At 47.8% G+C, this 15,742-nt stretch overlaps 1 protein-coding gene across 1 annotated transcript; it reads right to left on the reverse strand.

Moving 5' to 3' along the window:
• Window positions 1-7,139: 7,139 nt before the first annotated feature.
• On the reverse strand, window positions 7,140-15,524 carry LOC124511696 (SIGLEC family-like protein 1). Its single transcript, XM_047079077.1, has 4 exons — window positions 15,461-15,524; window positions 8,341-8,622; window positions 8,092-8,194; window positions 7,140-7,155 (listed from the first exon to the last, which is right to left on the reverse strand). Exons 1-4 carry the CDS (start codon window positions 15,522-15,524, stop codon window positions 7,140-7,142), a joined length of 465 nt encoding a protein of 154 aa, XP_046935033.1.
• Window positions 15,525-15,742: the final 218 nt, after the last annotated feature.

The raw sequence follows: 15,742 nt of genomic DNA on the forward strand, positions 1-15,742 counted from the left end.
ACCTTTGATCCCTGGAGCAGCTCTCCCCGTCCCTGGCCATTTTCTCCTGCACTAAGATTCTAGTGCACAGGTTGCAAAATCAAAAGCCCACATTGTCCCCACGGGGACAGTCCGTTTTTCCTGAACTAGGTATCGCCGTGTCTGGGAGTCCTTACCCGCTGGCCGCTGAAGTTGAACTTGCCATGTGTGCCCTCCAAGCATCAGTCCCTCTAGCTTCTCTGGAGAGCGGGCTGGGTGACTCCTCGGGCCCAGCCGGTGGCGTTTTGCCCGGCTCCTTTCTCCCTGTCGTCGCCCCCTTGCGGGAGCGCTAGGGCTCCTGCCTCCTAGCTTCCCACCTGTGGCTCCCCTGCCCCCAGCACGTCTGCCCAGCGCGACGGCAATGCTCCGGCTCCCAGCTGGGGCCACACGCTCTCTTCCCAGGGCTGGCCCCTGTCCCTCCCCCTCCCAGAGGCTCCCCCTACGCAGCCCTGGCTGCGCAGCACCTGGACCTCACTCATCTGTGTCCCCAGCCCAGGGCCTGGCACACGGGGCCACTGCAGTCATTTGTGGCAGACGAGTGGACGAATTCCTGGAACGTCCTTCTCCACCCAAATAATTCTTCCTCATTCTTCCAGACCCAAGCTTCTTCCCAAGGTCTGGGGATTGTTTCCACTGGGCAAGGCGCTCGCATTCTGAATGACCACACCTCCTTTGGGCAGGAGGTGTGTTTAGAGAAAAGGTGTCTCCTCCAGGTCTATGCTTCTGATCAGACTTGCGAGTGATAGGTCCACACGGGGCTTTACATGGATCTATGCTGTCTTTTTTTTTTTTTTTTTAAGTTTACTTATTTTTAGAGAGAGGGCGTGTACGAGTGGGAAAGGACAGAGAGGGAGAGAGAGAATCCCAACACTGTCAGCACAGAGCCTGACGAACCATGAGATCACGACCTGAGCCAAAATCGAGTTGGATGCCTAAATGACTGAGCCACGCAGGCGCCCCAGGACCCATGGTGCTTTTTAAACACTGTTACTAACGTGTGTGAATCCAGAAATTTCACACTAGAATCTAGGTGTCTGGATTCTTCTGAAAATACATAGATAGATAGGTAGAGAATGGACAAATGATAGATATAGATAGACAGACAGACAGACAGAGGTAGAGGACAGATAGATTAAAACAAAAACCAGAAGACCCAGCAGTTCAGATCTCATTCCTGCCGGGAGGTAAGAGTTGGAGCTGAGTTCGCTGTTGCTGGCACCCCCTTCAGGTGGGGAGCCTGCTCTCAAGATGGACCAGGTCCCCACCAGGCCAACGGCACCCATTTTGTTACCTGCGGGGCCAATGTGGGCTTTTGATTTTGCAACCTGTGCACTAGAATCTTAGTGCAGGAGAAAATGGCCAGGGACGGGGAGAGCTGCTCCAGGGATCAAAGGTCCTGGGATGGAGGGGTCCTGAGCAGTGCACAGTGTTGCTGTGTGGCCTGAGGCACTCTGAGGCTCGGTTTCCCCATTTGCAATGTCGGGGTGTGGAGGACAGGCTTCGTGATCCCCAGTGTCCCTGCAGAGAGGCCTCTGGGGCTTCTTTAGTGTTTCGGGCGCTTCCCTCCCACAGCTCCCCATTTCTCTCTGCAGAACGCCGAGGGCGGATTTGCTTGGTAGCGCCCGAGGCCTCAGGAGGGTGACTGGTCACTCTGGGTCACAGTGCCCGTGTGGCCTCTGCCACAGCATTAGCCCATTTCCTAGTGCTGCCTCCCCCCAGGCTCCTCTGTCCATCCTCCGTGCTCCTGCACGTTCACCTGCCGGCCCAGACCGTGTGGTTCAAGGGCAGGAAGCAGGTGTGTCCCTGGTGGGGGCTGACCAAGAGGCCCAGCACCCAGGAGTCTTTGGGGGGATGTCTGCCCAGGGAATGCGTGAGCTCCTAGCAGTGGTCTCCGGTCTTAGAGTCTCAGGCAAAGTCGCTGCTCCTGCCCTGTAGGTCTGTGAGGTCCGGCTGGGCCGGTCGGTCTCCGCATCTTCGATCCATGCGTGTGTCTTGATCCGTCTGGGAGTCTGTCTGTCCATGGTCTGTCCTCTCTCGGGAGCCCTAGACTGTGAGAAAACCAGGTCCTGGTGTTCCCCTGCCCTGGCCAAGCCCTTCCCCTTTCTGGGTCCCCATCAACAGAGGACACGAATAGCTGAATTGTGCCCGCCCACCGCCAAATTCATATGTTGAAGCCCTAATCCCCAGCACCAGGCGACTGCATTTGGAGACAGGGCCTTTAAAGATATGATTAAGTTAACATGAGGCCATTAGGGTGGGCCCGAATCCATTATGACTGGTGTCCTCATACAAAGAGGAGATCAGGACACAGATGCACACAGGGAAGGCCACGTGAGGACGCAGGGAGAAGGTGGCCGTCTATAAGTCAGGGAGAGAGGCCTCCAAAGGAGCCAGCCCTGCGGACGCTTTGACCTTGGTCTTCTGGCCTCTGGCACTGTGAAGATAAACCTGTGTGGTTTAAGCTCCCCAGTCTGTGGTACTCTGTTATGGCAGCTCCGAGCAGACTGAGAAGGCCCCACTCTCTGGTACCGACTGTTCTCTCCCGGCAGGGCAGCAGCCACTTGTGGCCAAGGCTGCCTCCCCACGTGGGGCAGGGGCTGGGCCTGGAGCCCCTCAGGGTCCTCACCATCCATGGCACGGACTTGGCTTGAGGAACTAGACAGACACTCTGTTCAGGCCCAGCCCTGCCAGTGGCCACGACTGGCAACGCGCAGGAGAGATTGCCGCCCTCCGGGCTCTGACCCTGGGGGGCTGGGTTCACAGGTCCAGGGACCCCTGAGAATCCTTGTTTCTAACCAGTGTTCCCCAGTGGTGCTGCTAGGCAGTGGGTGAGTTCCGGCAGCTTGTGGAGATCAGCTGGCGTCAGCTGTGCGGCAGCCTGGCTGGTGGCCCTGTCGAGCCCAGGGACTTACTTCCAATTGAGGCCCAGGAGTTTTGGCTTCAGACTCCATGGCTGTTTCTGGCTCCCCCGGCACCTCTGGCTTCTGGATAATCGGGGTCTCTGTGGCCTTGGGAATGTGCCTGTCCTCCCACCATTTAAGAATCTTCATTCTAGGGCAACAAGCCTTGTGGTTAATACTGTGCTTAGTCTCCCCCCACCCCCTCCCCGTTCCCTGGGCTGGGGGTCAGAAGACCAATTTTCCCTCCATTTGCTGGTTCTGTGACCAGCACTGCACTCCCCTCATCAAATGCAGATACAAATCCCTATTCTCTTGAGCTGGGTCCTCTTCCTAGCCTCTTTCCTGGCCTCCTGCCCCAGAGATGGCTTGCAACTCCCCTGCTCCTGGCCCTCCCATGGCTCCCCAGCACTCCCAGCACAAAGTCCCAGCCCTCCCGCTCAGTGGCCCTCCACAGCTGTGCCTCTCCTCAGCTTCTCTTCCAGCCCGCTAATGTCTCAATATGTATACGATTTTTTTTTCCTAGACAAATCTTTTTTGCACCTTTCCTCTTAGTATTTTCGGCATATGTGTGCATATTAGCACACAGAGAGCTTCCTTCGTCTTTTTTACAGCTGCATAGGGCTCTGTTGTTAAGACGTACCATTGATTACACGACTGGTCCCTTCCTTTCTTGCCCTGGCAATGGCAACCACCCTGCTCGCTGGTTCCTTTGCTGTGCCCAGTCTGGCTCTTCCCAAGGAGTGGGCATGCACGTGGGATTTTGTTTGTATTCAGGTATGGTGAAGCCAACAAATTGAGGGATGACTGCCATTGAAGACACTTTGTTATTCAAAGTTTCTGAGAGGGGGCACCCTGTGCCACACAAGGCCACACGGGGAAGCACTGGGGTCAGTCAGGAAGGGGAAGGAGTGAGGGGGAAGCATGTGTAGGAGCTTTAATTATGGTTTCCATGGGACTGGAACAGCACAGTACACAGATTTAGGACTGGCCCACCAAAGTACTTTATCCACCTGGACAGGTCATTAGTTGAGGATGGGCCTGTGACTCAAGCAGGGACAATCAGAGTCTTCTCTGGGATTGATGTATCACCAAGAAGAAGACAAGTTCTATTTCAGCTAGAGTTGCTGAGGTCAGAGAATATAATCATGGGGCTGCTTTGGCCATCTTGCCACTAGGTGGAAGGAAAGAGCCTCCAGAGGTCAAGTGAACACAGAAGGAAGCAGAACAAAGACACAGAGACAGCAGACTCTTAATAACGTCATGTGTGGGGTGCCTGGGTGGCTCAGTTGGTTAAGCATCTAACTCTTGATTTTGGCTCAGGTCATGATCTCATGGTTTGTGAGACTGAGCCCCACATCAGGCTCTGTGCTGACAGTGCGGAGCCTGCTTGGGATTCTCTCTCTCCCTCCTCTCTCTCTGCTCCTCCCCTGCTTGCTCTCTGTCTCAAAATAAATAAATAAACATAAAACAATTAAAAGAAAAAAAGGTAACTGAGGTAAAATGAGCTCATATGGATGGGCCCTAATTGATAGGGCTGTATTTGGATAGGGCCTTCAATGGGGTGTAAGTTAAATTGAGGCACCCAATTTCAATTATGAGGCCCCCATAATCCAATATGACTGGTGTCCTTGTAAGAGGGACAGACAGGGGTGTGCTTGCACACAGGGATGACCAGGTGGAGAGGCAAGAGGGTGGCCATCTGCAAGCCAAGGAGAAGAGTCTCAGGAGAAACCAATCCTGCTGGCACTTTGATCTTGGACTTTCAGCCTCCAGAACCATGAGAAAATGAATCTCTGCTGTTGAAGTCTTCGACTTAACAGATGGTCAATATGTTCCTGTAGCAGATTGCAGATGGCTGCAAGTTTCTGGCACTCTTCCCATGGAGAAATGGGGTCTCAAGTTTTCTCTTCCCCTTGAATCTTGGCTAGGTTATGACTTGCTCAAAGAGAATATGATGGAAGTGACACTCTGTTAATTCCAGGCATAGCCTTAAAGAGGGCTGGTGACTTCTGCCTTGGAAGAGACCATGATAAAAGAGGCCCTGATACTCCATGGAAAGTGAGAGGGGCCCAGATGAGCCCAGCCTTCTGGCTGTCCCCAGAAAAATGTCAGGCACGTGAATGAAGGCACCTTGGACTTTCCAGCCCAGCCAGCCCAGCCGCTAGATAAATACCAAGTGACCTCTGTGGATGCCATGGAAGCTGAAGAATCATTCAGGTGGGACCCCATTGTTTAAGGTCGCTAAGTTTAGGGGACTGTGATATAGCAACAAATAACTGTTCTTCGTTCCTTGAGCTTGCTGAATTCAGCTCTCGTCACTCACAACTGGAAGAGTCCTGACTAATGTGACTTATCTCCTTAAACCATTATCCCATATGCATCATCTGTCGAAACTTCCACCTATGACAGTTTAAACCATAATAACCCCATGCTCTGCCTAGTTCTGTTCTATTCAGCTTTCTTTTTAAGTTTATTTATTTTGAGAGAGAGTAGAAACATGCACATGAGCAGGGGAGGGGCAGAAAGTTGGGAGGGGGAAGAGAGAGAATCCCAAGCAAGCTCCACGCTGGCAGCACAGAGTCCAATGTGGGGCTCAGTTTCATGAACCATGAGATCATGACCTGAGCCGAAACCAAGAGTCAGACAACTGACTGAGCCACCCAGAATCCCCTGTTCTGTTCAGCTTTCTTGGGCTCTTATCTAGTCTTGTGTTTCTGTTTTTTGATCTCACTGATGGAGGCTTCAGATCCAAGACGCCACACTCTATGCCTGTGAAGGCCCTCCTGGTTTCTCTTCCTTATCGCCCGCCCCACCAGGTACAACAGCTGTCCACTTGAGTGCCCTCTCCCTCCAGCTTCCACAGTCTCTTTGGTCTCCCATCCTGTCACCCTTCCATGGCACCCTGCCTGTAAAGACCCGAACCCAGATCAATGCTGCCATTCACCCCTTTTCTTCCAATGACAGCTGCTGGGAGGAAACATGACATAGCAATGATGCTTGGTGCTGCTAACAATGAGCAACCTGCAGTCACCACTGGGCCTCTGTTGCTGGTCACCAATTGTTTTCCTTGCTCTTGGGCGGATCCCACTCATTCTCTTCAGTGGCCATTCCAACCACCTCACCAACATTACCATTCTTCCTGATCCCTTCCCCCCACCCCTGCCCCCACCCATGTCATTTTCAGCAGACAGCCTCGCCATACTTCTTCGCTGTGAAAAAAAAAAAAAAACCCATGTGTAGGAGGGCCTTACCCCCACCCCAACCAGAATCATAAACGCCACCTAAAGTGAACAAGAAAGATATAGAACATCTGCCATTGGATCCTGAGAATAATTTTTAAAAAAAATTTTTTTTTTCAACGTTTATTTATTTTTGGGACAGAGAGAGACAGAGCATGAACGGGGGAGGGGCAGAGAGAGAGGGAGACACAGAATCGGAAACAGGCTCCAGGCTCTGAGCCATCAGCCCAGAGCCCGACGCGGGGCTCGAACTCCCGGACCGCGAGATCGTGACCTGGCTGAAGTCGGACGCTTAACCGACTGTGCCACCCAGGCGCCCCCTGAGAATAATTTTGAGAGCAAGGATAACTGGCTGCCTCAGACAGTGCCATTTCAGTGGCTTGGTGCTGGAGAGCAGACAGCAAGGGATTGAAGAATGTAAGAGTGAGGAGAATCAGGCAGTGGGTATAAGCTATTCTCTCTCAAAAAAACTGGATGGTACATAGGAGGAGTTTGTGGGGCTGACGCAGGAGAGATTTGGGCATGTTTATATCTTTCAGAGAAAGAGCCAGTAAAGAAAGAATGATTGAAAATTTAAGAGACAGAAGGGATGATTAATGGAGTGTGGAGGAGATGGATTCCCAGGCAAAGGAGGTGAGGCTAACCTTGGACAGGAAGAGGGATGCCTCTTTCTCTGAAAAAGGCAAGGAGTAAATCACCAGTGCCAGTGGCAATAACTGTAGGTGTTGGGGAGTTGCTTTTTTTTCCTATGAAGTAGGTAAAACTTATTGCTGAGAGTGAGGGGGAGGAGATAAGAGAGTTGGGGAAAGAAAGAAAACATCTGTGATACTGACAGAGTTGTCTGTTGGGGAAAGCTCCCCAAGGGTGGGTGGGAAGATTTCTAGGCGGTATGGATGCTACCCTCCCCTACAAAGATGGAGATTCTGAAGCAGTGGGGTCCTCTTGGTATCTCCCTTGTATGGACCTCTAACCTAGCACTTGTTCACTTGTCTACGTCCCTGGAAAATACGGGACACAGGGCAAGAGGTAAAACAGAGAAAAAAAAAGTCTGAGAAATATTAAATGAGAAGCCCACAGTGAAAGGAAAGGGCGGATGCAGTAATGTATGCAACAATGGCTGAAAAATTTCCAGAATTGATAAAATACACCAAATCACAGATGAAAAAGGCCAGATGTACACAACAACAAACAAACAAACAAACAAACAAAAAAAGATATCCACACTTAGTCACAATAGAGTAGAACCATCAGCACTGACAATATCTGAAAGCCCAGTTGCCTGGGGGGGGGGGGCTTGAAAACGCACCCAGTCCAGGTGCCAGGGAAAGTTTCCTGGAGTGCATGATGGGAGGGCTGTGAGCTGAGCCCTAAATGATGACTAAATTTCAGCCAGGTGAGAGAAAGGGGCAGGGATGCGAGGTGACATGCAGAGAAGGGCACCGAGTAGAGGTCACAGTACAACTAGAGAAGATGTAAACATGATCAGTAAACCTGATTTAAAGGCTATATATCAATGGAACACTTCCTTCAACAAATATAGAATATACATTTCTTAAGCCTATGTGGAATATTTATAAAAACTACACAAAAATTGTGCCACAAAGAAAACAAAGAATTGAAATCATGCATAGTATATTCTTTCCACTTATTGGATTTAAGGTAGAAATAAAGAAAAGAGAATTATTAGAGAATGCTGTTGTGCCTGAGGAAAAAACCCATGGGTCAAAAAATCGTAATGCAAATTAGAAATATTTACCCAAGTGATACTAAAATACTTCATATTAAAATTTGTGAGATGCAGCTATAGTTGTGCTTAGAGGGAAATTTATAGCCTTAAGGCAAATACTGGAGAAGAATGGAAGGGAATAAGGGACATAAACAAATGTAGTAGGTGTTGGAAAAGGCTTGATGATGAATTTCAACCTGATACTCACGCAAGGAGGACAAGGAAGAAGAAGAACAGTGCCGATGCAATGGATCCATACACAATGCCCTGGATCAGCCCCTTCATGAACACACTGTAAACTGAACGTTTATCTGGAATCAGAGGGAAGTGAGAGTGTTTTTTCTTCTAAGGCTGTGAAGTCTGAGCTACTCCTCTTCCCTCTGGCCCTGTGCCCATCCTCATCTTGGTCCCCAGGTGCTGTCATTCTAGCTCAGTCAGTAGTCCCCTGTGTACTTACCTGGTAGGAGGAAGATGCTTGAAGTATGGGTTCCATACTGGTTCTTCCCCTCACAGCGGAGACTCATGACTATTTCTGGCTCCCCTATGAGGCTGATGGTGCTGTTGGTCCAGGGGCCAATTATGGTGGAAGTCACCTGGAAGATGTTGTCTGTGCTGTTCACATCCACAGGAACACCTTCCATCAACCACTGCACAGAGGGTGTAGGGATCCCATGGAAGGAACAGTTGCACTGTAGAGTCTTCTCCAAGGAGCAAGATGAATAGAGCAGCCTAGTGGGTGCTACGGGAAGGGAAGGTCAGCAATCAGCAAGGTATCCTGACTTCCCTTTTCTACGTCCTTCAGGACCCAGCCTTTTCCTTATTCATGATTCTCAAGGAGCTTTGGAAAGACTTTCTGGAAGCCCAGAGGAGTAGGACTTCACAGACCAGTTACCCTACATCCTCTTTCCTCATCTATCTCTGACTCTGGCTCAGCTCTTACCTCTGGCCTTCCAGCCATAGAAGCCGTGAGAAGATGTGACAGCTTCCCAGACTCCTCCCACCCAGCCCCACCCCAGGACTCAGGAATTTCTCGTGAGCCCACCAGTTCTCTGAGACTCTGCGTCTTCCTTTGCCCACCAGCACTTACAGACCGCCTGGAACATGACCATGCTACTTCTGGTCAACTTAGCTAGGGAGAAGTTCAAATAACATCTGAGAGTGGTGCCATAATCCTGAGGCTTTGGGGTGAAGTGTGGCACCAGGAGGAGGAGTTGCCGGAGCCGTCTGTGTTGGAGGACAGAGCGGGCCAATTCCAGGAAAGGAAAAGGGCTTTGGTTTCTCTGCACAGGTGCCTTTGATGGTACAGGTCAAGGTCACAGGATCTCCAGCCACAAGAATCTCTAGGTCGTGGAGCTCTGCTTTCTGGGTCTGGTCTGAAGGGAAAGACAGACTGGGACTGAAACAAGGGATCCTCATGGACATTTAACTGATGCACAGTATTTCCAAGTTACAAAGTGGTTTCTCACCCATTAGCTTACTTGGTACTCCTCCCCTCCACCCCAATAACCTCATGGAACCCGGGATTGTTGGATTTTCACAAGTATATTTCCCTTCTCTGCACTTTGTAGGTGAGCAATGGAGGAGACTTGCTGAAGGAGGAAGAGCTTGAACCTGGACACTGCACTCTGAAGACGGAGGGTGAGTGCATTTTCTGAGGATCTACATTGCCTATGATTCCTTACCTGTCCCCCCATCCAGACCTCCTAGGGCCAGCTCCTATGCTGTCTTCCTTCCCCATCCAACTCTCCCCTCAAGCTCTGCCCCTTCCCAGCAGATCTGTGATCATTTCCCGCCTCCACCTCTTATCTGCTGGATGTTGTTGGCTAAGTCACTTCCTTTCTCTTTGCCATTTCTACTTGGAAACATAAGTTATCAATTATACCTATGTCATTGTATTATTGTTGTAAAAATGAAATACCTAAGGTTTAAAAAGCCCAGTGCCCTGTGAGGTAAAAACCACACAATTACCAAAATGTCTTCTTGGAGTTCTTCCTTTACAAACCACCCACTGCATGAGACCGAATATCACCTGATATGGAGAGTTCAATATCCTCCCACAGGAAGAACTCTTGTGTTCTATATCTGTACAGAATAAGTGTGTCATGATGTCCCTTTTAAGTACATTATGGATCAGCAGGGTACACTCTTGTGCTTCAAGATTCCAAATAGTGTGAAATGTGCCTTTGGTGTTATCATCTATGGTAGCACTGAGTTGATTTATAGCTATGGGGGACATGATATTTTTATTAAGCCAGTAGGCCACAGGCACAGAATTGCTTGGGGATTCCTTGGGAAGTTCAAATATTCAAAAGATTATACTTCTTCCACTAGTACCTTCTTGACTTCCACCAAAACACAGAATGTAACCCCGTAGGAGAGAGATTCAAGTTGAAAAACTGACGCTAGTGCCCTCCAATATCCTACGTGTACATTAAAGGATTAACCTTACCCTAGAAAGGTTTGGCCCTTGCCCAGCTCCAGGGAGGTAACCTCTAAGCCCTTGGGATGTCTTACCTGATAAGACTGTCTATTTACTTAGGGGAATGGACCATGCCAGGTAGTCTACGTGAACAGTGTGATTTTTGGTGGGGACCTTGGGTCACATGTGGTATCAGCTTGACCTCTGAAGTAGCTGGGGACTAAGGTCACCCATGCCTGTGGGACCAGGCTCCCAATAAAAACCCTGGACACTAAAGCTCGGTGAGTTTCTCTGCTTGGCAATACTATGCATATCGCCAAGCATTACTGCCAAGAGAAGTAAATACTGTATGCACAACTCTACTGGGAAAAGACAACTGAAAGCTCATTCTTGGTCTCTCCTAGATACTGCCCTACATGCCTTTTCCCTTGCTGATTTCAATCTCCATTTGTTTGCTATAATAAACCGTAACTAAATATAACAGTTTTTGCTGAGTTCTGGGAATCTTTCTTGTGAATCATTGGACCTGAGGGTGGTCTTGTGGACCCCTAACTGCACCACCCCAATTTAGTCTTCTGGGTTTTTTGTTGTTCTTATTGTTGGTAGTAATTGTATCTTGTGAAGTTCGCCACATAGCCCCACTTCTGAATCTCGGTTTCTCAATCAGAAAAACAGGCACAACATTACCAGTGCTGCAATGTTGTGAGAATGAGATACATTAACCAGATGCACATGGTGCCTTATAATAATTGTAGATTGGAACTTAGCTGTTGGCTCTTAGGTGAACAATTATTCTCTTCCCTTCTTCATTTACCAGATGACAGCTCTCTCTTGTACAAAATGGATGGGTGGTGAACTTCATGGTTCTTGAGGCCACTTCTAGCAATGCCATCTTAAAATTACGGTAGTAATACTGACTTGTGTAAGTGTTTACAGCTTTCTCAATACCTTCATAGAAATCAGCTTAAGCCATCCTCATGATGATTTTATTATAGTCCCTTAGACACATTGGGTAACTGGGGCTCAGAGAGGTTAAAGGCATTGGTCCAGGTTACAGAGAAAGGAGTAACAGCACCAGGCCTGGGACTGGCTTTTCACATGTTATTCACCATGCTATTTCTCTGCTCTAAGATGTGACTTAATGACACCCACCACACAGATGATGGTGTTGAGAGAGAAGATGTGTATACATTTATTATCACTAAAGTTCTAGAGTGGTGTGGCACTAAAATGGCACTAGGAGTCAGAACACCTGGGTACTCCAACAGAGAAATTTCTAGGCAAGTTGCTGAATCTCCCAGAGCCTGCTTCCTCATCTGTGAAATGAGGACAATAATTCCTCATGGAGTTATTGGGTAGATGAAATGGGACCCACAGTGGGTCACAGAATATGCACATGGAAGATGTCTATTATTTATTATTTATAAAGTACTTAATTTTCTATGTCTAACCTCTTCACCTTACTTCAGCCCTGCCTGTCTTCCACCCCCCACCCATACCCACCTCACCCCTACCCTTTCTTGGCTTCCTCAGACACTTCCCACCCTACCTCTCATTCCACTTACTGAACCATGACAGTGGCAATGCCATCAGCACTAACAGTCTCAGGGAAAAGAGAAGGCCAGGTCCTAGCCTGCTGCTAACTCTGGCCTCAGATCTGTATGTTGTGGAGGGCAAGATTTGGAATGGATGAGGAGAGAGTCAGCAGGAAGAGGCATGAGGTGGAGGTAGAGGTAAATTCATAGCCCACTAGGGGTTTTTGTCTCTTCAATCACTCTTAGGTTCCATTTGCCTAGAGAATCAGGAGTCTTATGGAAACAGAGGCTGAGGAGCTTCAAGGATAGAGCAGTGTCTCCATGAGTCTCTCTAGAGTCCAAATACCATGTCTTTCTTCTTTCCCCTCCAGCTGTCACCTCTGAGTCCTCCCCCTTTGAAGGACCTCAAATGCCAGGCTGAGAAGCTTGGCCTCTCTCCCAAGTTGATTAGGAAATCACGGGAACCACAGAAAGTTTTTGAACCATGGGGGAACAGGTTTGAACCATGGGGTGTCATAAAGATCACTATGGATCTGCATCAAGGAGAAAGAAATAGTTTAACAGAAAGATAATGCATCCTGAGCTGGAACCGTGGCTATGGAGGTGGAGAGGACGGGATATTTTTAAGAGGTATTTGAACAATGGGGCACTAGGGTGGCTTAGTTGGTTAAGCATTTTGATTTCAGCTCAGGTCATGATCTCATTGTTCGTGAGATGGAGCCCCACATTGGGCTCTGTGCTAATAGCACAGAGCCTGCTTGGGATTCTCTTTCTCTTCCTCTCTCTCTGCCTCCACCCGACTCTCTTTCTCTCTCTCTCTCTCAAAATAAATAATAAATAAACTAAAAAAAAAAAGGTATTTGAGCAGTAAAAGACATTTCTATGGCTGACAGGATAAATTCCAAACCCCTTTGCCTTGCATTTGAGGCTGTCCATGATTTTGCCCCACACTTGGCCTATCTCTGCTGCTCCCTTCCCTACGCTCTGCCGTTCTTTGCCTGACAAAGAGGAAACTATCTTTCCACATATGGTCCATACATTCCTGTCTCTGTATATTTACTCAGGCCACTCCCCTTTTCATGGCATCCTTCTGCAACTCTCCCTTCTGCCCACATTCAAATCCTGTCTCTCAGAATTTCTAAGTCCAGGTCAAATTTAACTTCCTTCAAGTAGCCTTCTAGGATCTCCAGAACCACAAAGAAGTCTCCCTTCCCAGACTCTCTTAAGCACCCCTATATGTCCATCTCTTTTACGGCAACGTCTCAGACAAACTCTGAGAACTGTCCTCCCTGATAACCACTCTCCTGTGTATCCCTTTATTTCAAATTTGTTCAGGTGATTTATTCCCCAGTTAAAAAAAAACCAACAACTATATTTCTGCCTCCTGTACATCCAGAGGTGGCTCTATGGCAAAGCTGTGGCCAGTGGGCCAAGTACAAGAAAAAGGCTATTAAAATATCAACAGCAAATAAAAGCCTATCCAGCCTTTACCACATTTTCTTTACCGTCACAATTGAGCTCTGAAGAACTGTTTTCTGCATATAATCCTAGCTAATGGAATTCCAGAGCCTGGTTTTAAAAAAATAAGTTTTCATAATAAAGGAAACAAGTCTCAGAAAGAATTGAAAAAGATGTTCACTTCCCCTGCAGCTATAAATCAAAAGATATTGTTCTGTGTTATAAAAGGGCTCAAGGAATCTGATTTGATATTGTACAAAACCGAGACTGTTTATAAGAATATAATTTATGTTCTCCTTTGCAATATACAGTTTTGTATGAATATTCATGACTGTTACTGACTTGTTCTGTTCTCTGTTGATACAAATCCGCCCTTGGAAGAACAATTTAAACAAAGTGGTCTTATGAGACTCTAAAGACATTAGAAATTATTCCATGTCTTATGAAAATGATATCCAAATAAAATGGAATTCTGACCAGTTGTCTTACTTGATAATTTCTTGCTCTGGTAACAATAACATTATAATTGACAACTCTGTTTTCTTAAATTGTATACCTATCTGTTAGGATTGTACTCTTCTCTTCTCCCAAATGTACGATGCAAAATAAAAACCTTGGACTCTGCTAGATTTATTATTAAGCAAATACTTTGAGAGACTTGTTTTCTTAAAATATCAACCATGCTGAAGACTTTGGGGAGTTCTGCTTTTCTGATACTAACACCACTTTCTGCTTGTTGCTTTCTTCTCCTTCCCCTTCCCCTCTTGCTCCTCCTCCTCCTCCTTCTCTTTCCCTGGAATATGGATGTGATGCTGGAGGTGGAGCAGCCATCTGGCAACCATGAGATAGCCATAAGGATCAAAACCACAGACTGAGGATGTTGTTGACAACAGCATGAGGGTTCTGGTTCCCTGCCAGCCTGATGGAGCCGCTACATTCACCACACACAGCCTACTGTCATGCTTCCTCTTCATTTGGTTGTTTGTCTAGTTGGGAAATTGATGAAATATCCTACCAGGGGAACTATCCAAGAGTGAGATCCTTGAGAGAAAGCCCTACATCAAACAGATCTTTGTGTCCTCCACAGAGCTTAGAAAGGTTCTTGTCTGATAAATATTCACTGAAGAAAAATGTACAAGCACAAATCGTAATGATTTTCCAACTATTTGTTTCTAGTTTAATTCCACTGTGGTTAGAAAACATACTTTATACGACTTCAATTCATTTACATTTGTTGAGACTTGTTTTATAGCTCAGAACATAGTCTAAGTGTTCCATGAGCCCTTGACTAGAATATGTATTCTATTATTATTGGATGGAATATTCTATAAATGTCACTTAAGTCAATTTGGTTGATGGTATCTATATCCTTACTAATTTTTTCATCTGCTTGCTCAGTTACTGAAAGGGGAGATTTGCATTGTCTAGTTCTTTCTTCGATTAGATTGTTTTTTTTAAATTTTTGAAATTAAAAATTCTAGTTATAAATTACTTCTCAGAATCTAATTGAATATAGTGATTTATTTACAACCTCAGGTCGAAGACTGAGGAGAGCTCTGTGGTGGTTCCACACTGGGCTTTGCAGGTTACTCGCTGGAAGTTTTGGGCAAGTGCTGTTCCCTTTCTGGTTTCCCTCCCATTTCTCCCATCTATAAAATGAGAAGGTGTTATAGCCCAGTGTGTAATGGTCCTTCTGACTTTAAAATTCCGAGGTCTCCCAATTTCTCATTCCCTTCTCCAGGGCCTGGTGCAGCCACGGGTTGTCTCCACAGGAAACCTCTTTCCCCTCCCGCTAAATGATCATTTCCTTTTCCAGACTTACCCCCTTGTCTTGGGTTCCCACAGCGCCAACCAGGGCCCGCCTCAGCAGGTCTCTGCTAGGCTACTTTCCAGACAACTGAACATTCTCCTCGAGTTTGGCCGAGTGCATCACGTGATCGATTGGCCGACTCACTATCTACGGGAACTTCCTGTTCCCATAAGGAACGAACTGATTGGCTGATTTAAAGCCTCCCGACCCGCCGGATCCACCCACTGGTGCGTGGAATAAGCATGTGTACAACTACTGGATGACTCACCGTGAAGGGACGAAGGGAGAGGAAGGCTAACGCATCAGGCTGACTCATAACAAGTTCAGTAGGCGGCCTGGGAGTCCCCAGCCTCACCAAAGTCCGACCAGCCAGAGGTCACGTGGGGAAGGCGCCCCGCAAAGTCCCGCCCCTCAGGCATGCCGTTAGCACACGTGAATCCGTCCGGAGCCAATCAGGGCCTAATGATGCACGCGGGTGCTGCTGGGATGGGGAGGGACCGTGCAGTAGAACCCTTGAGTCTCCCACGCCTGAGGCAGTCTGGAGCAAGCGGCGGTTCGTTTATCTTGAGCAGAAGGTTCTAAAACCCTACCAGCCCTGTGAACTGCAGGCCTAATCAGCCTTTAAGAGACACTCCTT

Source organism: Lynx rufus, unplaced genomic scaffold, assembly GCF_022079265.1.
Source record: "Lynx rufus isolate CCGP_SWC_20201006 ecotype Redwood Valley unplaced genomic scaffold, mLynRuf1.p SCAF_16, whole genome shotgun sequence".
In the NCBI taxonomy this organism is placed as follows: Eukaryota; Metazoa; Chordata; class Mammalia; order Carnivora; family Felidae; genus Lynx; species Lynx rufus.